Source organism: Cyanistes caeruleus, chromosome 10 (genome assembly GCF_971803275.1).
Source record: "Cyanistes caeruleus chromosome 10, bCyaCae1.hap1.1, whole genome shotgun sequence".
NCBI lineage: Eukaryota > Metazoa > Chordata > Aves > Passeriformes > Paridae > Cyanistes > Cyanistes caeruleus.
In genome coordinates this window covers 4,045,100-4,070,775 of record NC_141710.1, presented here as the reverse complement: position 1 = coordinate 4,070,775, position 25,676 = coordinate 4,045,100, and the positions used below count along the sequence as shown (strand labels likewise).

At 46.4% G+C, this 25,676-nt stretch overlaps 2 protein-coding genes across 4 annotated transcripts; both read right to left on the bottom strand.

Annotated features, from left to right (window-relative positions):
- Nucleotides 1–919: 919 nt before the first annotated feature.
- UBE2G2 (ubiquitin conjugating enzyme E2 G2) lies at nt 920–20,086 on the bottom strand. Of its 3 annotated transcripts, none has more exons than XM_086843533.1 (6): nt 19,788–20,086; nt 13,905–13,940; nt 13,773–13,818; nt 8,409–8,527; nt 4,675–4,815; nt 920–2,846 (listed from the first exon to the last, which is right to left on the bottom strand). In XM_086843533.1, exons 1-6 carry the CDS (start codon nt 19,828–19,830, stop codon nt 2,734–2,736), a joined length of 498 nt encoding a protein of 165 aa, XP_086699659.1. In that variant the 5' UTR covers nt 19,831–20,086; the 3' UTR covers nt 920–2,733. The 3 variants fall into 3 exon arrangements, with proteins under 3 accessions (XP_086699659.1, XP_086699660.1, XP_023789248.2); XM_086843534.1 differs by lacking the exon at nt 19,788–20,086 and adding an exon at nt 19,375–19,706; XM_023933480.2 differs by lacking the exon at nt 19,788–20,086 and having other exon boundaries at nt 13,905–14,031.
- A 375-nt stretch (nt 20,087–20,461) lies between these two features.
- On the bottom strand, nt 20,462–23,441 carry LOC111945988 (small ubiquitin-related modifier 3-like). The gene is made up of 4 exons (XM_086843535.1): nt 23,338–23,441; nt 22,977–23,105; nt 21,760–21,831; nt 20,462–21,446 (listed from the first exon to the last, which is right to left on the bottom strand). Exons 1-4 carry the CDS (start codon nt 23,356–23,358, stop codon nt 21,384–21,386), a joined length of 285 nt encoding a protein of 94 aa, XP_086699661.1. The 5' UTR covers nt 23,359–23,441; the 3' UTR covers nt 20,462–21,383.
- Between the last annotated feature and the right edge of the window lie 2,235 nt (nt 23,442–25,676).

Sequence of the window (25,676 nt, the reverse complement as noted above, 5' to 3'; positions counted from 1 at the left end):
TTAGTAGAATCCCAGAATGGTTTGGGTTAGAAGGGACCTTCAAACTCATCCCATTCCCCCCCCTACCATGGGCAGGGACAACCTTCCACTGTCCCAGGTTGCTCCAAGCCCTGTCCAACCTGGCCTTGGACACTTCCAGGGATCAATTTCTTCCTAAATGAACACAATGAACAACTAATTTCTTTTCATGAACACAAATGCTCACCCACTGGCTTCAGCTGAGTAAACAGCCACCAGCTAGGACAGTTCTCACCTCGAGACCAAGTTTTAGTCCTTTGAGCTGAACTTCTGCCTACATTTTGTCACCTTTAAGACTGAGAGGTAGATATGGGCACTGGGTGGCTTCAAATACCCATCAGCAAGCCTAATGCATGTCAGTCACTTAAAAAAAAAGTTTTACTTTTAGGAAAGAGATTTGGGGACTATGGAAACTCTGAGTAGGAACTGGGCATCCGAGAAACCTTCTTGAGTGGAAGTTGTCCCTGTCCATGGCAGGAGGTTGGAACTAGATGGTCTTTAAAGTCTGTTCCCACCCAAACCATTCAGTGATTCTATGATCTATGTGTCCTCCTCAAATCCAAGTGCTGGTACCAGCACATTCTGAATTAATTCAGCTGCTGTATGCTCACAACAACTTCCTAGGCCAGAAACACACATGTAACAATATTTGTAAGGAGCAAACTACACCACACCTGCCCACCATCAGATTTTTATCATTTTCTTTGAATTACCCAGCCAGTGCCAGCATTAGAGACATTTGCCTGGAAAGTCCATGCAATCATGTCAGCTCTTTCACTCCTGAAGTATGTCATGTTTTAACTGTGTTAGAATGAACCCTTCCACTCCATTGGAGCAAGTCTCTTGGCCATGCAGTTACTCATACACAACACCCACTGCAATACATTTGTGTACAACTATAAAAAGGAGAAAATATAATCACTTTATTTTCAGTATACAGACTAAATCCCACCATAAAATCAAGATAATGAGCAAGCACACATGAATAAAACACTCAGCACTTAAGCAAACCCCACTTTTGCCGTGTCTGTTTCTGCAGTGGCTCTCAGGGCTCTCCGGCGTTGTTCCCGAAGGTGGCTGCAGTGCTCCCAGGAGAATTCCTCCCTCTACTCCAACAAAACACTCCCAGTTTGCATAAAGTGCTACATTTTCCTGTATGCCTTGAAATACTAGTTAGGTACAACACTATTTCATCATCTCTGCTCCCAAGCTATGTCCAGTCCCACTTCCACCCTGACATCAAAGCCACAATTACTTCTACAAGGAGGTAAAATCAGCAGGTTGTAGCAATACAACTCTTCAGAGGTGCAGAACCATGGCAAAGTGCGACCTGCAGCACAGACAGCAAGACAGAAATGCTGAACACTTGTACCACGCACATGCACACGATCACCTCTGTAAAGATTTCTTCATGGTGTGACTCCTTCCACTCATTTTTCACATTTAAAAAAAAAACCCAAAAACAGCCCTTGTCAAATTTAGCCCGTTTAAAGCTGCCAGCAAAATTGGATTCCATGTGCTATCAATGGGCATGTTATTGCTTGTAGTAAATTGGAGAAATTTGGACATACACATTTTGGCTTGCAAAGCAGAAAGGTCCACAGAGGCCCCTCAGCAGTTTTAGGAAGTGACCAGCTGGTATTTCCTGCACCCTTCACACTGGCTACAACACTGCAGTCCAAAACATGTCCTACCGTCCTCAGCAAACAACTCATCCTCTCTGGCTCCTATTTAATTACACAAGAGCACTCAGTGTAGAGGGTCACAGGTCATTTTTACAAGTCTGTCATGCTCATCTTGGCTCGTTCACCTGAAAATGGGTAACAGGGCTGTAATGGCAAGCAGTGCCAGATCCTCTCAACACTCAGGTGTCACCAGAGCAAGCTGATATTTCTGCAGAGCTATGAACATGCCCAGCAGAGCAAACACAACCTCACTGGATTTTCCAAATGCCAATGGCCTACCTCAGCCAGGAAGTTGGACAATCCAGCCTTTTTACCTTGTGCCTCTAACTGAGTGTAAAGCTTACAGAATGCCTTCAAGGACTAATAAAGCAGCTCTTGGGATTTCTGCCAAGCCAACACTGACTCAAAGGCTCAGCACAAACTCACAGCATTACATGGGAACACCAGGCTATTCCAGATCCCCAGCCAGTCCTCACAGCTCACTCCCTCAAGTTCCTTTCCTTACTAACACACCCTGACTACAGCCCTGCTTTACAGCCCCTCCTGCTAACTATAATCTTCAAATCAGATCTGACTGCAATGCTGCCCTTAACAACCTAACAAGTACAGAGTGGATAGAGTAATTCCTGTCTACTGCTTCTCCAGATGCAATGCTACCTATAAAAACACAGCTAATTCTGCCAGCAGACGATCCAAACCAGCACTGCTCTCCAACAGCAGATGGGTGAGGGAAGGCTGCAGATTGCCAAGTCTCCAGGCTTTCCATACCACAAAGCAAGGTAGCAACAAGCAGCCTTTGAAACAGCATTGTTTCTGTATTTTTCTGTACCATTAAATCCCTTTTCCACACAATTTAGTGAGTGAACTAGAGGCTTCTCTGGAGCAGCGGAAGAGAAGAGATGGTAAATAAATAACAAATCATAAGAACTAGGCCAATAGTTTTACAAAGTTTTCCTTTTTGGTACCAGCACTGAGCACTGCTCATTTCCAGGTGGAGAGAAATACAAAACACTTCAGTCTCTCTGTGAGCTTAAAGTCCAAGTGACTTCTGCACAATCTGCTTGGCAATTTTGTTGAATTGTTCTCTGTCTTCCCGCCACATCTTGGAGGCATCTACATTGGCTCCACTTTCATCATTTGGCTCTGAAACAAGAAACACAAAGCTATGTGGGCAATGGAGCTTCTTGCTTCTTCAAGAATCCCACTTCACCAAGGCTTTGAAACACTTCTCCTCCTGGAGACTGCAGAAACAACACTAAAGCAAATCCAATGACAGCTCCTGGATTCCCAAGAGACTCTGATTTAACTGACCACAAGAGAAAGGATATCACAACAAATTCGAGTTTAGGCAAGAAACAAGTGGCACAGGAGCAGGACTTTATTTTGTTTGTGCTTTCAGCAGTGGAGCCCCACCATGCACGTGGCAAACACAATGTGGCACCCCCAGTACTGTCAAGGGCTTTTAAAACCACATGTTTCTCCCTGCAGAACCTTTTTTTTCTTGTTCTCCAGCCTCCCAGACACAAAGCCCCTCCAAGCAGGCCACCCAAACAGGCTGTCACTTGTTGGGATGGCTTGTTCTACTAAAACCTAACAAAACAATCCAAGGAAACCCATAGAACATGCTTTCATTTCTGCAACATCTTTCATCTGATGATTTCAGAACACTTTACAAAGCACATGGAGTCCTGAAGTCCCAGGGGCTCCCCATTTTGTATGGAGTTGAGTTGAGACCCAGGATTTATCAGGTCTGTGGGCAGCATACAGCAGGACACTGTCCTGGGCTTCCAGAAGGCACTAACATACTCTGCTCACTTCCTCTGACACACCAGTCCACACCCACCCTGCCCCAGTTCATGCCAGTATCTCAGGCTCCAATCCTTCTCCACAGGACCCTGAAAACCAGCAGGTGTGCAGGTCACCCAGCCTGGTGAACCTGGCCTTACACTACCTGCAGAGCCAGGACTGAGTTTTCCAGTACCCTGAAAGAAGCTGACCACTGGTGTTTTAGCCTAATTCCTCCAAAAGCCATGGGAAAACAGGATGCACAGGCAGAGAACAAGTCCAGGTGACTCCCACACTTCCCAGTCCAGGTGAGGCTGCACCACAAACCAAGCTCTTGGAAGCCACAGGAATCCCATGGGTACTATTTGTCTGCACAGCTTCCCAAATGCAGGTTACTATTCCAAAGCTAAAACAGTCACATGTAGGAATCTGTTGCTTGCTCTTTGGTCAAATTTGCAGCTTCTAAACCCATTTATCCTTCAAAACCAGTTCTAAGGGACATGACTCTGCCCTCTTCAGGCAGCTCAGTGGCTCTGTCCACTGTGTGGAAAATGATCCATCTTTCAGAAATCTGTACATGACAGAGCTGATCCATAGTTCTTGTCAGATTTAGGGAAAACCCTTTGAAAGTCTTCACAAAAAGTTTTTTGCCCCAGGTCTCTTCTCAAGAAGCCTTCTTTTGTACCAGAGATGGCAGAGTGGGACACATTCTCAGGCTAGGAATAACAAAGAGAAACAGAGTGTGCTGGCTTCTACACCAGAGGCCATGGACTCCAGTTTACTGTACTGGTTAGTTTTGATAATCCTTCAGCTGCCAAAGCCAAATCCAACACAGGCTGTAATCCACAGCTTTAAAAGCTGAATGGACAGCATAGCAAACACAGAGAGGGCTTTGTCCAGCAGCAAAGGAACCAGCTGAGCCTCTGGGACCACCCGACCCATCACTACTGTCTCAGTTGCTACCACCCTGCACAGAAAGCCGTGCAGTAACCCCCAAACAGGAACACCTGTTACTAATTCAGCTGCATTTTTACCAACCCTTCTCAGAGCACTGGTTTACTAATAAATGCCAGGGCTTTAAGAGCTGTGGTTGCTGCTGAGCAGCTTTCATGTGCTTTGCTCAGTGAACAAAGAGCAAGAGGCAGCTCCAGCTCACTCAGGAAAGGCTGAAGGAGTCAGTGCTCACCTGCCAGCATGCTAACGACTGACAAGAGGATCTTCTCCACACTCTGCACGGGGCTCCACCGCTCCGCGCTGCTCTCGTACCCCATGGGATCATCCCCAGGAGCATGAAGGATAGAGATGCAGACTCTCCCATCTGGATAAACTGCACAAAAAATACAGAGGATTGGTTGTTACTTAGTGGAAATGTTCAGCATCCTCCAGATCAGCCTTGAGACTTGGCTTTTCTATGATTAAAACTAAATCCAGGTTTAAATTTCCTCTTTAGGCAAGAGGGCACAAAATCTGAAAGACAAAAACCTAGGACAAATCTTCTTTAAGCAAATCTAACAAACTCCTTCCCCAGCAGAAACCTGCTGGGAGCACTTGTGTCATTTAATAATCAGTGACAGGCTAAAAATGAAGAAGGCAGCCTGGTGGAATAAGGCAAGAGTTTAGGCACAGACACAGCTCCAAGCAGGTAACCAGTCCTACTTAAATGGAAATGAGTGCACTGAATGCACACTGGAGTCCTCCACTGGACTGTGACCATGAAAAGGATTACACAAAGGAGAGAAAAGTGTTATGTTTTATATATATCATAAACATGAGAAAAAATGAAGTGTTATGTTAAATATATTATGAGCAATAGAACTGATCTTTTTTTGAACATTACTGAAGTGCAATCAGAAGAATTCTCTTTTTCTTTTTTTTTTTTTTTTTTTCTTAAAGCTCAGCTGCATTAAAGCACCTGGAAACAAGGAAACCTATGAATTAAGGATCCAGGTGCTTCCCCTCCCACCTTTAGCACAGTGTCTGCAGCTGTACAAGTTGTCTTCACAGAAACTGGACTCTACTGACTTGGTAATGAAACCAAAGGTTGAAGAGGCACCACAAAAGAAAACACTGCTCTACCAACATGGCCTAATTCTCCTGTGTGGCAGGCTGCTGAGGAATGAAAACTTTAGTGAAATAATTTCAGGGCTTCTATTCCTCAGGTGACCAAACTGGTGCCATTGCCAGGAAAGCAAGACAAAACAAGGTGGGAATGACTGCTGGAAACAGCTGTGCTTCTTCCAGCTCCTTCCATTCACCCAGCTATGTCTGCCCAAGCACGTAAGCACTGTGGAGGACTTTTATTTACAGTCCTTCCTGCAGCCCCAGGCTGGGGACTGGAGCTGGTCTAACCATAGCTGGCAGAGGTGAGAACAGCAGATGCTGAATCAGCACTTCTTGCAAGTCAGGAACCCACTGGTAGAAGAGATTTCACTGGTGAGGGAGTCTCCTGTTTCTGTGCAATGCCTCATTTAAAACAGCTGGAACACAGCAGCACAGTCAAGACATCAAAGGCTGATTCCAGGAAGACGTATGGATCTTCAATCCCTCTGTTCAGGTGAGACCTGCCCCAGTCCAGCTGTGGGGCCCCCAACCTAAGGACATGGAGCTGCTGGAACGAGTCCAAAGGAGGCCAGAGAGATGCTCTGGAAACAGGCTGGGAGAGATGGGAGTGCTCAGCCTGGCGAAGAGAAAGCTCCAGGGAGACTTCAGAACCCCTTCCAGTGGCCAAAGGGGCTCCAAGAGAGCTGGAGAAGGACTTGGGACAAAGGGCAATAGCTGGACACTGCCAGAGGGTGTGGAAGGAATTGTTCCCTGAGAAAGTGGTGGGAACCTGGCACAGACTGCCTGGAGAAGCTGTGGTTGCCGATCCCTTGTGGTGTCCAAGACCAGGTTGGACAGGGCTTGGAACAACCTGGGACAGTGGGATGTGTCCTTGTCCATGGCAGGGGGTGGAACAAGATGGGTTTTAATGTCCCTTCCAACAATCCTTCCCAAACCACCTATGATCCTGTCATCTCCCCACATTGATGCTCAGTGCCAGTGCAATGCCATTGATCACTACCCAGTTACTTTTGCCAAAGTACCCAAGGAGGTCATTTTAATGTAAGAGAACACAGTCCTGTGGTATCTCAAGTTCCCTCCACATACCATAAGCTGCAAAGATGAGGGGACACACCAGACTTTTTAAACATTTTCCTTTCTCACAGGGGAAGGAATAAACAGAAAAAGCACAGCCCAGCCACCCCTTTCTGCAGCCTTTCTGGGTAGAAGCAGCCCACCAGAACCCCAGCTGAGAAGCAAGATTCAAGATTCAAGGTGATCTCAGCTTCAAATTAAGAAGACTGCAAGTCACAGGGCTTTAAAGAGCTGAGCTGACCATCCAGTGTGTTCAAATTATCCCATGGAAGAAACACCCATGTGTAAAGCCACTCTTTAACAGAGGAATCAGGCAACTTGTGCTTCTCCACACCCCACTCCTCCTGGCAGTGCTGCATGCAACACAGCTGCAAGCAGTGAACCTCAAGCCAAGGCCACAGCTGGAACTGCAGGGACAAGGATTTGCTCACAGACACCAGTCCTGGCAAGAAGTTTGGGTAAATTAGTCCAGCTGGACCAAGGTGCTGACATGGCTACACTGCTTCCAAGTGCCAAAGCTGTGGACATCAGAGCTCCAGAGGTGATGCTACACTGCCTTGGGCACATCCACAGCTCTGTGCAGGTGTGTCTTCCACAGGAGAACAGAAAGATGTGGATTAAATGGGAAAGAACCTGCACAGGTGGTGCTTCCAGAAGAGAATAACCGAGAAACTTCAAGAAATGGCAGAATTCCTTGTATATAGAGTGAAATAAATCTCTTCCCAGCTGAGATTATATCCTGTGCTTTCCAAGTGCAAGAATGTCAGCTGAAGGAAGCGCTAGGCAGGAGCACAGCACCTGCTCTTTTTCCTGCTCTTGAGAGTCAGAGACCTGAGAGCCTGAACACAGATCCAGCCCATCAAACCTGGGCAGTAATAAACAACCTCTGCAGAATCCATGTTGATTCATCAGATGTCAAAAGCAATGATTTTACACAGAATTCCAAGGCTGATTCCAGACAGCAGCGGTTCAGGCTGCAAACAGAGGCTTTAAAGTGTTTTTCATGTCCAGGGCTCAAACTTGTTAGCTGTACTTCTTGTCACTGCAATTACTCCCCCTGAAGAGTCTTCAGATAATATTGTCACCATCACAGATTCACTAAGGTTGGAGAAGATCTCTAACTCAATCAGTATCACAGAGCAAAGGCCAGCAAAGTCTTAATATTAAACACCTGTAAATGTGTTGTCTGCTTGGACAGAGCACTCTGTATTTCAGAGATCCCATCAGAAATGTTAAACCTGTGATTTCACAGGGCAAAAGCCATGCTGCCTAATAAAGCTGCACCCATGAACAACTTTTCAGTCATTAAAATAACACCAAAATACCTATATAGGAGCCATAGAACAAGACTGAATTTATGTTGTGTTTGGACAATGCTCTCAGGCACATGGTGGGATTCTTGAGGTGTCCTGCATAGGGCCAGGGGTTGAACACCATGATCCTGATGGGTCCCTCCAAACTCAGCATACTCTATGATTCTGGAAAGAGCCTGTATTATTTCACTAAGTCTCACATCCTGTACAGAAGATTTAAAGGCATGGAATTTGCTGGAATCCTTGTTGGACTGTTTATAAGAAGAAGTTTTATGAGGAATAATGGGATGAAGAGAAAAGGACCCTAAGACAGAGCAAAACCACTGGGCAGCTGAATGCTCGTGCTGCTTGCTCAAGGTTGGAAAGGGAGAGAAACACCCTTGGGAAGGATGCCAGCTCTCCTGCTGCAAAAGTTTCTTTTTAAGCTGTACAAGAAACCCCCTCCCCCTGCATCCTGCTGCATCAGACTCACTGTTGGGATGGAACATCTCACACGTGAACCTCATCTTCGGAGGACTCAACGGGTAATCGAGCGGGAAACTCAGGATAGCAGGGAAAACCCCATACTCAAAACAGGTGTCTTCAGGACCCCTAGAAACAGATAAAATGTTATTCACCAAAGTTTTAAACAGCTCTTTCCCCCAAATTCTTGTCTAATAGAGATGTGTGAGGCATGGGTTATATCATCTTCTCCAGGAAACAAAGAGTTAAGGTGCTCTTACCCCACACCTCATGAACTTAAATCCAAATATGAGGCTTGGGAGGCAAGGGGGAAATCAAAGCTTGCACGCTAAATTACTAGGAAGGTCACAACACTGTTTAATTAGCAGGGTGTGTCTGGATATAATTGGAGTATCTGGCTCCAAGGCATGTTCCAGGATTTGAGTGTCTGCACGTCAAGCGAAAGCAGAGGCAGGTGTGGGACTCCTGTGCCTTTGAAGATACTGTTATGCTCTACAAGACAGAGATGTCAAATGCTGGAGCTCAAAATTAATTTATAAATGCCACAGAGATCCCAACTAGCAGTATCTAGCACAACCACACAAACACTTATCACTGTCTGATGCAGAAAGCACAGCAAAGGTTTGTAAAAATAAAAACACAGCTCAGAGGCCTTAATTATCAGAAGAGATGCAGGACAACAATGTGTCTTTGCAGACTTCAGGTATTGAGTCTGCCCTGCCTCCAGTGCAGCTGGAGAACAAATGGCTTCATCAGGGTTCTTGTAGAAACATTTCCTTATTGCGTTCAGAATCTAGTTCAAAGTGCAATCAAGTTGAGAACATAAAGACAACTATTTTACCCTGCCTACATAAAACACTTGTGGAAAGTGAGCAGAAAACAAGTTTGTTAGCCATGATTTATTCAAACCTGATGAACCATCTGGAAGTTGTAACACAAACATGATTTCCCTTGATTGGAAAGATGACAAAAAAAGCTTCAGCACTGAAAATTGTCGCCAAGGAAACCTCATGTATTTAGTAAAAAGCCATTCAAACAAAGGTTTCACTGTCTGGGAAATAAGGGTTAGGAATATATTTATACCTCCTCCTCCCAATACACATTCTCCAAGCCAGAAAGAACATTAAAGTTGGAAAGCAGCAAATCCTAAAGCCCTAGAAGACTGTTGCAAACTTTGGAATTCAAAAGACTTGGCTGCTAAATACAAGAACTATGTGATTTAAACATGAATATTGACACTGGCAGGTAAGGTAAGAGAAATGCATCAACATCCTGCAAGAATGAAAGCTAAACTGTCTCAACCACTTTGCTCCCTTTCTGGCCTTTTCCCTAAATTTCGTTGGGATTCAATTCACATCTGAGAGTAAACTGAATGCATTTTTCCTGACCATTTTAATTCCATCTGCATTTTAAAGGCTTATTGTTGAACTTCTGAGGGTATGTACATACAGGCATTGAAAAGCTGGTGGGTGTCTATGTTCTGTTTTGAGAGCAAACCCACAGCCTTAAGGGCTCTTCTGTCAAATACACTCAACCCAACACACTCCATTTTAGGCCCTGCATTATGTGAGCAAAATGCTTTTGTTTTAGCCACTCAGCGCTGCCAGGATCAACTTCAAAGAAATTATGAAAGTTAATCCAAGACAGCATTTGCAACTACAAAACACTCAGCATTTGGACTTGACAGCATCATTTTAGCTCACAAAGGACACTGGCAGGGCCAGGGAGGTGAGAGCATGGCAACTGCTGCTATCACCCCCCTGTTCTGCAGTGATTCCAAAGCTGACAGAAGACAAAGCATGAAAATGAGAAGCTCTGACCTCCAGGAGCTGCCTGTTACTCATGCAAGGGGCAGAGAAGAGAGGTAGGTATCTTCAAAACAGGAGAGAGAAGGACCTTGAGGAGGACAGCTAATGGGAATTGATTAGTTTGGAGAAAAGGCTCCTCAGGGATCCTTCCACAACTCCCTGACAGGAGAGTTCAGCCAGGTGGGGCTCAGGCTCTGCTCCCAGAGGACAAGAGACAGGTCAAGAGGAAACAGCCTCAAGTTGCAACAAGGGAAATTTAGGCTGGATATTGGGAAAAATTTCTTCCCTGAATGGGTTGTTCAACCTTGGCACAGGCTGGCCAGGGCAGTGGTTGAGTCACCATCCCTGAAAGAATTCAAAAAACATGTGAATGTGGCACTTGGGGACATGGTTTAGTGGTGGATTTGTCTGTGCTTGAGGAATGGTTGGATTCGATGGTCTCGGAGGTCTTTTCCACCCTTAATGATTCCGTGATTCTAATTCTATAATCACAGCTTCATACAAATTTGCAAATGGCATATTTGTAAAAGGATGCTGGAAAAACACCAAACCCCACAATCATCAGATGCCCAAAAGGGGAATGGAAACAGAAGTCATAAGCCTAATTATGGATCTAATTACCTTTCTACACAGCTTTGTGATAAGTTGACTTCAATTTATACTGTTTAGTTTTCAAGCAATCTTTAGGCTAATAAAGTTCTTAACCATCGCGTGCTTTTGTGTCTTTTGGGGATAAACCTGAATAGCAACACACACTTGTACATGCCAACCAAAGAGGGCAAAACTTGGCCTTGAAATGTTAAATCCATGAACACAACACAGCCTGAAGGACCTCACACAGCGCCAGGGAACTGAGCAACATAAGGCAAACTCTCCTGAAATGATGTGGCAAAGATCTGACTTTCAACAATGCACCTCTGGTCTTCAGAAAGGTTTTTTCACATGGGTGTTTTCAGTTCTGTGCCCATCACACTCATTTTGGGAGTGTAAGATATGTTCTCTCCTTTATTTTATTATGGTCTTAACATTTATATGCTTCACATTCTTCCAGCATTGCTGCTGCAGACAAGAACACTGGAGATACAAATTATTATTTCCATTATTTAAAAATCCATTATTTTATCTCCAAGCCAAGCTCTTACATCAATCTGTGTAACATTACCCAGCCTACCTTTGAACTGATAAATGAGAGATGGCTTTTCTCTCTTAGGTCTCTATTTTTTTTAAGTTATGTGCCATTATATGTGCTCTAGCTTTATATAAACTGGGTGAAGGAAAAAAAGTATTCTGTTCTTTTCACAATTATGTTTCTTAGTGTTTGCACTTCATCTGTCTAAAAATCTGCAGGCAGCTTTAATCTGCACACCTCATTCCCTGAATCCCACACAGCACATTTGAGATTACAAAACACTGGAGGAGATCACCACAGACAAATACAAACAAGTCATGTAACTTACTTTCCAAAGGTAGAGCAAACACTGCTACTAACAAGGTTTGTAAAGAGATTAAAGTAACCAAATGTGTTTGGGGTAAACATGTTTCTATTGTATCACAGCTTCAAAATTGAGCAGATCTTAAAATATAACTTTATTATGACACACACACAATACAGAAACCAAAATTAAAGCACCTCCGCCTCTCATTTTACGCTGACAAAGACCTGAAGCTCAACACTCAGCACTTTAAAGGGCTTTCAAGTCTGCAAGCAGCTCCTCTGTCCTTTAAGGATGTGACAGAAGACATCAGAAAAGGTATTTTCTAGGCAATTCAGAAGTACTTCTGAGTGTCTCTCAGGAAACCTCCACTCAGCCACACCACCTCTGCTAGGAGGAAGTACCAACAAGCAGGAATTTCCTTCCATGTTCCAAGAAGAGCATTAAACCCTCTGGGATTTCCACACTCCCTGCAATCACAGCTGTCTGACCTGAAATCTGGCCCATTACGAAGCAGATGTGCTGACTATGCCTCTCAGAGAAAGCATAAGACCCTGCAGCCAAAATCTGGTGTCAGGCAGCAAAACAAACTATTTCCATGCTAAGTGTTTATTTTCAGGAGACTGAACTACCAGGAAGCACAACCTGTTATCCCAGAAGAAATCACTGCACATAAGCAGAGGCATTTGCCAACTCTTGCCATCAATGAGCAAAAACAAGCAGTGGCAATCCAAACCTCCACTCACCAAGGTCTAAAATAACTCGGGGGCTCTGGCTTGCCATGCAGCAGGATCACCCACACAGCCAGCTTGTGTGGAATAGGGAACTCACTGTGGCTCATGATGCTTTTGTATCGGTTGCACGCCTGAGCCCAAGAGACAGAAATCTTTTTTCATCCCTAGACAACACATTCCAAGCAAACTGAGCTAGGGAAACTCTGCTACCCACACCAGCTGAGAATCTCATCAGTCAGCACTAGTGGTTGCAGGGAAAACCTGCCCAGATGGCAGTGGGCACGGAGCGAGTGGTGCCACAGCCACTGCCTGCTGCCCCCAGTCCTCCGGGACAGCCCAGCCCTGCCTGAAGGAAATCACCAATTCTTACCAAAGGAATCCTCAAGTACAGAGCCAGGATCTACCCTAACAAGAGACCACCAGCTTAAAGATGGACTCAGTGGTCTGAAGTTTCTTCTTTTAATTGTGCAGTATTTGCATGAATTGTCAGATGTGAGTGACAAAAGTATTTTTCCCCTCTCCTCTAGCGTTTTAGAACTTTATTTTGTAAAAGTCACCAGTTATCCCATGTACTCAAAGTTCCCAAAGAAGGTATAGCATGGGTAGGAGTACAAGAGAGAAGACAACCTGTAAGATGTTGGGCAAAAAGATTTTGTCTTTTCATGGCAAATTTTGCTATCAACAATCACACCCATCAGCTGGGGAGTGGAAGAGAAAGAACACAGCTTGGTAAAGGAGTCTCCATCACCCCCAAAACACAGCAGGTCATGGTCAGAGCTATTCACCAACAGAAGAGTGAATCTTCTTCTACACAAAACCACTGCACCCAACTCTCGCCAGCACCAACCAATTCATGAAGTGTAAAGAACTTCAAAAGCATTTTTACTTAAATTTTAATACTTTTTCTGATAAAAACCTTCCAATATTTCAAGAAAAAATTTGAATAGTAAGTAAACTAATTTTAGACATCGATTTTTTTCCTCCTGTCACTAATAACCTGTGTATTTTGCTCCACTCAAAACTTGTCCTGCATTTGTAGTTAGGCAATGTTTCAAGAAGTATGTGTGATCTACAAGCAACTGTTAGTTTCCTACAGTGTTTGTAAATTTAACATATATCCAAGTGAGCCCAAATGAGGATTACTGACCAATTTGCAAGCTTATTATTATGACACCTGTACAAGAAGTTATCATAACAAGTTGTACACATCACCAGTGCTGCCTCTGTCACTCTGTTTAAAGTCCAAATGTAACTCCCTGTTTGGATGAGAGGAGTTTCCAGCCCAAGGCAGGCCAATGCTGATGTCATACAGAACTGATTGTACTTTTTTGCATTCTTGCTCTCCTAGAAGGTCATCACAGCAACTGCTGATTTCAGACACCAAACAGTAATAACTCACATGATCAGGGCTTCCCATTCGAAGAAGTTCTCTTCATTCATGGGACCTGTGAAATAGAACAGAACGATGCTCAGGGCTACCTGAATGCAAGATTACAGCTCCAGAGTGCACAAACCCTGCTCAGCTCCTCACCTGCCACAATCCCTTCTGGTGGGTTCAGGGTCAGCTCTGCAAAAACAGAAACACAAGGAAGATTGAGGTGACTTGCAAGCCCAAGCATTTCAGGGGGTATTTCAGTGGCCATGTGGGCCCCACCACCATTGCTTAATGCAGAACAGTGTTCTAGACAAAATTATTTGGCATTTTGGATTTTTTCAGGCTCCTAAAACTAGCCTTGGGACCACGGAATTGTTTAGGTTGGAGAAGACCTCTAGGATCATGGAGTCCCCCATATTCACAGAGGCAATAATTTAAACCTGAGAAGGAAGACAAAAACGTTTCACAAAGCTTGGGAAACACTGTTCTCTTGCACCTCTGTGGTATCTGCTAAATACCTTAACAGCCTGAAGTTTGTATTCCTGTAACCTCTCTGCACCCACTCAGGTTTGATGCACCTCAGTGCAAAACCCATAACACCACCAAATCAGGAGAAGCAGACACATGAGAGATTTGACAAATAGCTCTGCTCCCTAAATTCAATCCAATTCCTCCTGCATGGCCTGAAAAATGTGGGTTAAAAAAAAAAAAAAAGAAGCATCAGTAAAACAGCCATGGCTGCACAGGCAAGTTTGGATCCATCAGTCCTCACTTTCTCTAGGAAACTGATACAATTCCAAATTCATGAAACAATCTTTGGCATCAGCCCCTTACTTCAAGCTGGTGAAGGCCAGTACACCATGTGCTGATAAAATAACAAGCAGATTTTCTCCTATCTATTGGACTGACAATCAGTTTCTAGTTTCTGATGTTCTGCAGGGAGGCAGCAGCAGCTGAGACACAGCTCAGCAACAAACAGGCAACCAATGGGCCAGCAGTCCCAGGGGCTCAACACCAGCCCCAAGGCTTCCAGTGAGCCATGGGGCAGCTGCTGGAGCTGGTGGCAGGAGCTGACACCTCCAGCTGCTTATCCAGCCCAGTTTTTCCCAATCAACGGCCTCTGGAATACCAGGGGCCAGTAACACAGAACAGAGCCACAAGAACTGCCACACGCATTCACACCAGGAAAACAAACAGGAACACTGACCCAGGGAATATGTGAACTCACAAACCAATAAATGAGACACTTGACCTAGTTTCTGTTTAGCCTGTAGGTGAAAACTATATGCTGGTGCTACAAACAGCTCCTTTACTGCAGAATTCGAAGAAGATGCTGAGATGCATTGCCAGGAGAGATCACGGAACTCTTCTGTTTGCTCAGAGTGCCCTTAATCTTGGCACAGCCCTCTCTGAAGTTCCAAAGCCCAGCAGCAGATTGAAACTCAGCCTTAAGGTTTTCCACACGTCCTGGCATTCCATGGCAGGCTTTTCCAGCTTCACAGTGGGTCTCCAATAGCTTTTCTTGTTGATGTTTTCAGACAGAAAGGGGGAAATGTCAAATGCAAGAGCTCCTGGAATCATTTTGCTCCATTGTCACCCTGAAAACTAAACCTTCTGATCTTGTTTTCATAGTTTTAGTTACTTTCCCCAGGAAAATAACTATAAACATAAGTTGTTTACACTTTCCTTCCAAGAAACACCTTTTGATGGACGTTTTGCATGATCAGTGTGATTGGGAAGGTGGTAACTTAGTTATCCAATCCCTGGTCATAGTCAAGAGTCTATAAATACTGGAGTCAGAAAATAAAGTCACTTCTTTTTCCTGTCATGCCACTGAGACGTGTTTGTGTGAATCATCCTGTGTCCTTTAGCGACACTCCATCTTGTGGTTCTAAGAAAATCCCTCTGATGTTTCAGGCTATTTCCCTGGAAAAGCTGGCAGCAGACCTTGGGGTGGGCAGCCACACAGAATTGTGTCATACAGCACTCTAAAGAGAAGAGGGGCAAAGGGAAGAAACAGCCAAAGCCTGCAGAGCAAATGGTGTTCATCAGGACAGAGGTTCAATTTTCCACTTTCTTCATCAGCTCCCTCCTCGAAGAAAGGTTTCCATCCTTAAGGATCAGATAAAGTAGAAACTGGGCATTCAGGGGCACAGGAGCTTTGATTTTGAGTGGCTGCTGCTGCACCTGATCATTGAGAAAGGAAAAACCCCTTTTCGACGGGGATGGTGACACCCTACCCTGTGATTTCTCCAGAGTTGTTCAAAAGAAAACTGCAAGCGCAGTTTTCAGAGAGGTACAACATGAACCACCAGGAGCTGACACAATATCAGCTCACCAGAGCCTCCAAAACAGGGTCACTTTAATGGAATGTTGGTGGGGGGAGCAGGGTTTCCAATTCTTTATAGATGAGCAGCAGAAAGCAGTGAAAGGCTAAAACCAATGCTCTGATCACATACAGCAGGACTCTGACAGACCAGCTAGGCCAAACAGCCCCACTCAGTGTAGAAATTTTCCCCAACAGCCCATCTGAACCTCCCCAGGTACAACTGGAGCAGAGCCAAACCTTGTAAGCTTAAAACAGAGCTGATACTAGACAAGTGTGGTGCTTCTATTAGGAATTCGGGGCAGATTTGCTGCACACAGAATCAGTGCCTTCCTTTTCATTTCACTGCTCTTTGTGGAGTCATTATCAGCCAATTACACCTTGGAGATGGTTCTCAGGAGAGCTGAAAACACATCTTCTTGTTAAAGCACTAAAGAGACTGAGAAGATCATCCTTAAAAGAGAAGTTCAACAGTATGTTTCCTAAAAACTGCAGCTGTTTAGCAAACTGCAAGGGGATTAAAAACCTAGGACTCAAGAAATATCATGGGCATGTGCTCCCTGCAGTATCTGACACATCTGGACTGAGATGTTTGAAAACAGTCAGTTCTCTTCTGACTCCACACAACTCTCCCCAAGCAGTAAGGATGGGAAGTATCCACTGCAGCACTGCCAGGATCAGAAGGTTTATTATTTCTGTGATTTCCCAAATCTCACAATTAACATAAATCTCTTAGTTTCAACCTGACAGCACTTCCAAAGAAACCTGCTGGCATTACAATCCCATGCTCTGTTGTCTGTTTATACCAGGAAGGAAATCCAGTGCATACAATTGGGCACTACAATTCTCAGGTCTATAGAGATATAATTCTTCCAGAGTAATCCATTTTAGACTTGAAATTTCAGCCAGCATAGGACATCTCCAAATCTGGCATCAAGAAACAGTAAACACAGAAAAAAGAAGGTTTCCATTTCTTAATTGATATAAGCTACTGAGAGACTTAGGTCAGGCCTTAATACTATTATACATCTAGAATTAGCAACAGACACATGCTCTAATAAAAATTATGCCCTTTTTTACATCTGATTTTTTTTTTTTATGCTTTAACCAAACTAGTTCTGGCAGAGTAGTTAATCTGAGAAAGCAAAAAGTCAAACATTAAAAGATCTAAATGAGGATAAAAAACCCATTCTGTGTCATCTGGATGTCTACAGCCACTTTCCCTTCCCTCCTCAAAAGGAAAGAAAACCAGTGCTGTTCCACAGCCTCTCCCAAAATGCAGTAATATATCTGAGCTCCAACAGGTCACTCCTCACAATGTCAAGAATTTTTCACAGAAGGAAACGATAAATCTTTAAATTACGACTTAAATGTGTGTGCGCATGTGCACAGAGAAAGATGAAAGACAAAAATTGGAAAAGGAAGAAATGGAAAGAATTAGAAGTTTGGTAAGGGAAACACACCCACCAGCACAGCACTGGCTGCCAAACACAACTGTCATGACTAGAAGTAACTAAAGTGAAAAGATGGAGGAGAAGAGGGAAAGTAAAAAAAAAATATTGTGTCCACAACTTTGTACATAACATTTACAAGATTTCATCCGAGGTGAGCAGTCAGGAGAGGAGTCAGGAGAATCATGAAAACCATTTCCATTCCCACATTCACCCAGGGCCTCACAGCACCCACATCCACACCAGCACCACACATCATCAGGAGGGAGAAGCTTCACACTGAGCTGAGCCTCAGACTCCAGCCCTGTCCCAAGGTAGGACTTGCTTTCTTTTTTTTGCAAAAAGAAGCAGCAGAACTACCTACAACCAGAAGGTTTTTTTATTTTTCAAAATAACTTTTGCTGAAAATCTCTATAGGGCTAAGAGCTTCTGAAGAGCTACAATTAATTGTCAGTCTTCAGATAAACACTAGGGAAAGGTTGTAAGTCAGGCTTGATTCTGGGATTTGTGCTAAAGGAAAATAACAAACCTGGACATGCAGCAGAGGGGAATCCACAGACACAGAAATGTCTGGCTTACTGCACTGCTGCAACTCAGGTTTCCAGAAAGCACTGTGCAGTCAGCCACTGTGAGTTACACTCCTTTTTTTCCAATACTGTGTTTTATTGGGCATGGGAAAGTGCTTGTAAAGGCAGATCACAGACAAAAGGTTATCTCTGGTCACGACTAGTGTTACCCTGGGAAGCTAGGCAGAGAAGATTCACCTCATGTCTGCCTGTGGCATTAAGTCAAAAATCTTTCTGAGATCATTTAATATTGTTTCTCCTAAAGATTTCATTCATACAAGACACTGCAGTAAGATCTCTGTGCTCCTCAAAACCAAAGGATCATAAATGCTTTGAGACCTAAGGGATAGATAAGAGAAGACAGAAACAGTGCCAAGACTTTCAGTGGTTGTTTTTCAGGTCACTGCCTCTGGATTACAATGGGAAAATGTAGATTTCTAGGACACACTGTCAGCACAAACTTCACCCACACAGCTCACCACCCCCTGCTGTCAGTGCCAGAAGCCCAAGCTGGGTGGGGAGCCCTGGCTGCCCAAAAAACCTGTGTGACAATTCAGCTTAGAGACCTGTGCTCTGCAGAGCAGCCTGAGAACAGGCACACTGTTGGCAGAAAATGAGTGTCTGTAAATACTCTCTTTCACACAGGCTGGAGTCTTCCACTAAATAAGGACAGAAACACCTCCCCGTTTACAGCCCAGCTCCCTCCATCCTCACCAACATTTCTTTTCTCCATTCTACTTCCTTGCCATGAATAAAAGCCAGAGCATTTAAAGCCCAAAAGCACCTAGGTAAACAAATACTTCTTGCCGACAAAAGGCACCTTTGGACACCTCTCAAACTCATCAGGGAGAAGATGAGCCATCCCAGAAGAACTGGGATTTCCAGAGGGCCCCAGACCACTGTAGCAGGTCTCTGGTCCCTGTGCTGAGGATCATTCCTTGCCACCCCCTGTAGTCACATCCCACACCGATTTTTAAATAAACAGGTCTATGTCTTTCATTACTAAATTCGAGTTTAAATCATTTTACTAACCACTCTGCTTCCATTAAGGACTTCACAGAATTACAGAATTGTTTGTGTTGGGAGAGACCTTAAAGCTCATCTCATTCCACCCCCTCCCATGGACAGGGACACCCTCCACTAGCCCAGCTAGTCCAAGCCCCATCCAACCTGGCCCTGGACACTTCCAAGGATAGGGCAGCCACAACCAGAAGGTATTTGCCCTGACAAACACCTCTAATTACCCTTGATGTAACAGAGTTCCACAACAGATATTTCCATACCTGTATTCCCTTCCATCTGGAAAACTGAACAGGGAAAAACATTATAATAACTGGCCACTTGCCCAGGGTTCGCAGCCTCACCCTGCCTAAGATCCTGGAGCCACGGAATCCCAGAGGTGTCCCCCTTCCCACCGCCTCCTGAAAGCCGGCAGTGCCCCGTACCCGTCCGCTGACCCTCACCCCCGCCCCGGGAGCTCTGTACGGCCGCAGGGAGGATCCCGCAGCCGGCGGAGGGGAGGAGGTGAAACAGCGGCCGGCGGGACACGGGCAGCTGCCCCGGGCGCCCAGCGGGAGGCCCGCGGCCTGGCCTGCCCCGCGGCCGTCACGGCCCCGCCCGGCCCGCGGGTCCTCCCGGCCTTTGGGAGCGATCCCGGCAGGAAGGCAGCGCGAGGGGCCCAGGGAGCTCCACTCACGCTTGTACTCGGCCATGAGCCGCTTCAGCGCCGTCCCCGCCATGGCGCGGCCCCGCCGCCGCTTCCGGGTGCGCGGCCAGAGCGGCCGCCGGCTGGGCGGGGTGGGGGCGGCGCTCTATCCCGCGGTGTCGCCTCTATGGTAGCGCTCAGTCCTCCTGCCGGGGTGCGGCGGGGTGCGGGAGCGCACCGGGAATTCCCTGTGGGAAGCGCCGGGAGCGCGGCAGCTGCTCCGCTGCGCTGGGAGGACACAGGAGAATACGCAAAATGCCCCACGCGGGGGTTGGTGGCTGGGCACGCCCTGCGCATTCCCTGGAGCAGCCTCCACACGGCGTTTCCCCCGGGATGGGGCGCAGAGAGCGAGAGGCAGGAGCGCGGCCCCAGACTGGATTTGCTGTGGGTGACAGCAAAGGGCCGCACGTTAATGTGGAAATCCGGGAACGCACAACGGGAGCCGCGGGATAGCGCACCCCAGCTCGCCACCAACATGGAAAAGGGAACAGGGGCCTTTCCAGCCAGATTTCAGCACAGCTAATGCGAACAAATGGGAAAAAAAAAAAAAAAAAAAAGGCTGGTTATGATTCCGTGGAGCAGCAGGACAACCTGAGTTAAAACTCCTTTGGAACAGGATTCATGGAACCCAAACCACCACACAAATAATTAAACCTCAGTAAGGCTGGAGAGGCAGGAGAACAGTTTATTATTATCTTTATTATTTTGAAGACACCTAAATGTCTCCCCTCACTTACTAGCTCTTCTGCACAGTTTGGTGACATTAAAAGGCATTTCCCCTGCCCTCCTCATTTACCAAATTTATCTACCAAAAAGAAGTATTAAAAAGAAACCTGAGGCCACAGACTTCCAATATCCACAGAGAAAGAGTCAAGGGAGCAGGGCAAAGTGACAGATGCCACCCAGCCCTCAGCAAACAGCTGGAATTTCAGTGATGGGATTTTTATAAAGCTGCACAACAAAAAAGCACAGCTACTCTATCACAAGCATTGAGTTTTTGGACCAGCTGCCCTGCTACCTCCAGTTCTGCAATAGTGCAGGACAAAAAAAATACCATTTCTGCATTTAAAAAGTACATTTTGGCCTCCTTTATCATAATATGAAAACAACACATGTAAACCTGGAGTATTTAAACTCTGCATTGTATTGTGTTCTAGCCCCAGTCAAAGGTGTGATGCTGCCCAAGGGACTGACTAAATTTTTAATATGAGCCAAAAACTTAAAACCTGTATCTCTGTTCCTTCTCTTGGGTGCATCTTAAAAGGAAACTTTTACACTCACACTTAGCATGAAAATACATTGAACTATTTATATAACTTGAGTTGAAACAGAAGGGCAAGACCAACCAGAGCCAGGAATGAACACTCAGTGTCCCAACACACGGATGAATGCTTAGACCACAAGTTTAAAGAAAGAAAAAAAAAAAATTAAAGAAAGGCTAACAACAGACAACACACAATCTGAACTTCAAATGCTTAAATTCAGACACAGCTCAATCCCTGCAGATACTATTTTGACTTGTGCACGCAGACAAGAGAGTGAGGTGTGATGAGGACCCTCAAACTGTTCTCCAAAAGATGCTGTGTCTTAGCACCCTCCGCCTGTCTGCTGCTGGTACACTTCGATCGTGTCTTCGTGTTCCATCTCCAGCTGTGGGAGTAACACAGGAATTATTTTAACATTTTAAAAATATGAAATTTATAAATAATACAGAAAACTTGAAAAACACGTGGTGAGGAAAGCACTTGGCTCCCTGCTCCTAATCAGCAATACAGCATTTCAGGAATAGCTTTAATTAACTAAGACATGAAACACTTTTCATCAGTCACCTTGAACAAATTTGTTGGAACATGCTAAACTCACAGCAACTATTTCAGTATCATTTTGATTTCAAGCCCCTTTGATCATCACTCAGACATCCAAATATCTGTGTAGCAATTTGCAGTAAGAGTGTTTTTCATACCTGTGCAGGTGTGTCTTCTTCTTTAATTGGCTGTCCATCAAACAGGAACATAATGTGCCTCATTGACAAGCCCTGCAAATTCAAAGTTCTATAGGAGAAACCACTCTTGTGTTTCTGAATCCAAACTAAGTATTCATGGATTTACTGTCAGAACATGTTAACAAAATTAACACTCAAAAGATAAAGGGGATAACAAGAAAATAGGTTTAGATTAGGTATTAGGAAGAAATTCTTCCCTTTGAGGGAGGTGAGGCCCTGGCACAGGTTGCCCAGAGGAGCAATGATGTGGCTGCCTCATCCCTGGAAGTGTCCAAGGCCAGGTTGAACAGGGCTTGGAGCAAGCTGGGATAGTGGAAGGTGTCCCTGCCCATGGCAGGGGGTGGAACGAGATGGGCTTTAAATTCCCTTCTAACCCCAAACCATTCTGTGATTCTCTGATTAAGATTTAACCACCAGGACGCTGAGCACACCTGTCTTGCTGTCTACACTAAGGATGGTCAAATGCTGGTAACTGTGCTGCCCTTACAACCTGAATTACCACACTACTGAATTGTGTTCTGACAACTTAATCACATGAGGATGCCTTTATTCCCTGCATCAGGGATTAACAACCTTGCTCTGCCCTCTAAAATCCTTCAAAATCCGTATGATCCACACACAGGAATGCTAAAATTCCCTGTACCTCTCAAAAAACCCAGAGAGGTGTGAGGGTGCAGCAGGCACAGAGCAGGGCAGAGTCTGAATAAGTGAAGAAAGGATCCTGCAAGTAACAGATAAGGGCAAACAAAATCCAACTCTGTTTCCAAAGCCATTCGCATGCGTAAAGCAGAGGCATTGTGAGCTCCAGAATCAGGAACTGAGCTGTGGGGATACATCCTGTTCAGTTCAGGAGATGACAGGACTGAGGGTCAGTGAATTGTTTCAGAGACAGGATCGGAAGCGGAGGAATTTCTGTAAATCCCGCGGAACACTAGGGAGCACCTGAGGAGGAAGAGGCGGCTTCCATTCACCGATTGAGAAGAGCTCCGCACCAAGGAGCTGCCAGCATCCCAGCTCCTCATTCTCCCACACACCTGAACACCCTCGCCCTGCCCACAAGCATGTTCCACGATGCGGGCAGAGAAGCAACGAGGCTTCCACCAGCACGGGGAGGCTTCCCCGGGGTTCGTGGGAGCCCCCCGGGGCCGCAGGAGCCCCCGGGCCGTGGCCGCGCCTACCTGCCGGCAGCAGTACACCTTCATGAGCTTGCTCAGCGGAGTGTGCCGCTTTATTCTGAACTGCACCACGGAGCCGTCCTGCCCGGTAACTTTCACGTCGATGTGCTCGTTCTCCGTTTTCACGCCTTCCTGGACGGGAAAGTGCAGGATGCGGCGGATTTAGAGCCCGGTAGGGTGAGCCCCCAGGTCCCGCTCGGGCCGGACACCCCGCTCATGTTCCCCGCGGCCGGGACACCCCTCCGCGGGCGGGGCCGCACCGCTGCCGTGCCCCGGGACGCGGAGGGGACGCTGCTCCTCGTTCCCTCCCTCATCCCAGCCCCTCCCCTCCCGCCGGCTCCTCCCGCTCCTCTCCCCGCCTCACACTGGGCTTCTCCTCCGACATGGCGGGGGGGTCGCAGGGCCTCCGCGCTGGGGGCGTGGCTAACGGCCACGGGGCGTGGCGGGGCCGCGTGCAGGCGGGTCCCCGCTGAGCCGCACGGGGGCGCTGTGCTCCGGCGCGGGGGCCGGCGTGAGGGGAGAGCACGGGTCACTCCAGAACAGCCCCCGGGCAACCCGCGACACCTGTCCTGGACACCCCGGAACAGCCCCTGGACACCCCGGGACCCCTGCTCTGGACACGCCGGGACACCCTCGGGACCGCACCTTCCTGGTCGCACGGCAGTTCCTGCGTGAGGGGAAACGAGGGACGAGAAGCCTTCCCTCAAAGCACAGCCCGCCCAGTCCAGACCGGTGCTGGGGTGTCCGGATCCTCTTAAGGGGAGGAGAGGCAAGTTTGCCTCGATCCACAGTTGAGGAAATTATTAGATTCTAAACATACCCAGAAGTGAGATTAAAACACAAACGAGGTTAAATTTTGGGATCCAAAGCGATATTTAATTATTTGATTTCTCATTAAAGAGAAAGTAAAGAAGATAAAGAAGTGGGAAAAGGCCAAGAATACTTACGTGAAGCACAGGGGAATGAGTTACCACCACCATGGGTCCAGTGCTGGTTCATAGAGTGCAGGGTTAATAAACAGGGGTTATTTTCCAAAATACAGCAGGAACTAAAGTTTTTGTTAGAGGCAGAGTAACACTTTAATTTTCAAATTTGACTCTTCGAAGAGGCAATGAAGAAAAATATTCCTTACTTTTTACTCATTCACTACACGGGGGCAGGTGACAGCAGGACAGGAGGTTAGTGCTGACGGAGATGTCCCTGCAAGGGAGAGGCAGAACGGGTTCTGGGCTTCTTTAGAGGAAACTCCCTAAATATGAGGTCCATCCCTGCTGAGTCCACTTCTCCCACAGGCAGTGCCCTTGAGCCGGTGGCCAAGGCTGCCTCCTCCAGCCTGGGGGTGTTGTGGGGCCAGGAGAGGGGAGGAGGAGGTTCTGCCCCAAAACCTCCATCTCAGCCTGGCCGTGAGGAAAGCAGATACTGGTCCCTTCAGAATATGCTCAGTCTTAAAGGATTTTCCCTTTTCCACTCCCTTTCCTGGCTATGCCCCCTCAGAGATGAGCTAAGCAGGAAGGGCCCATTTAGGGGTCTCAGGAGTTGGGGTGCTGTTGTTCTATTGGGAACAGTGAGAAAAACAACACAGACTCTCTTGTGTGTTGAACAGGAGAGCAAAGTTTATGACTTCAGATCTTCTTTTATAGACCGACACACGAAAGTACAGAAAGGTAAAACTCTTACTGGTTAGTAAACTAACACATTACCATCATTGGTTAAGCGTAACATCACCGCTTGACTGTTTTCTGTTTGGATTTTTTCTCGTGCTTTCTCAGGCTAAAATGAGAAGCCTGTGATTTACTTTCACACAGGTTCTGTTCACTTCTTTTTGCATTTAGCATCCACAGGTTGGGGTTTTTTTTCTGTTTAGGACTTTTCCCCAATACGTGTTGCTAGGACAAAATAATGACTGGATACTCAAGAGAGACGACAGAAGTTACCAGCTCAATGGAGGGGTGCAGCTGGCTACTCTCTCTTTACCTGATATTTCTCGTGGAGGGCAGAGATACCTCAAGATTTGGGCTGGGAAAACGGCGCTGGGTGCAGCCTCTCTTGTGTTCTCGATACAAGAGGGGAGAGGAGAGAAGCTGCGATTGCTTTGAGGAGGAATCCTCACCACTGCAGGGTTCTGCCTCCTGCTGCCTTTCTTCTACCGTGAGTGAAGTTCTGCTCCTAAGAGCGTTGCATTGGGACCTTATCAACACTTGTCCTCACTAAAAGAGGGACTTTTCACCACCTTCTCGGGTGCCTCAGGGGATGACCCCGGGATCGCGAGCCCGCCTTTCCTGCTCTGCCCGGAGCCGGGTCTCCAGTGCCCTGTCCCCGCCGCTTCTTCAGCACTGCTCCGAGCCTTCGCTGCACTACATCTCTTCGTTCCCTGCATGCCGAGACGTCCCGCGGTCCCCGCTACAGCTGTGGAATTTGATACATCTCCTCTACCGCTTTTTTTAAAGGAAATCTTTATTCCATCCCTGCCCGTCTCGGTCAAGCCACCATTTCCGCGTGTTTCCCGAGCTGGCACCGGAGCGCCCCCTGCAGCCGCGGGGGAATCACGGCACCGGCCCTGCCCGGCCCAGCGCAGTCACCAGCGCCCCTGCCGGCCGTGCCCGGAACTGCACGGAAGGGGAAGGTGCCTGACAGCCAAGAGAAGGCTGTCATTGCGTTCCTGCTTCTGCTCTGTGATTCCTGCCATGGCTACTGGTTGTTTAT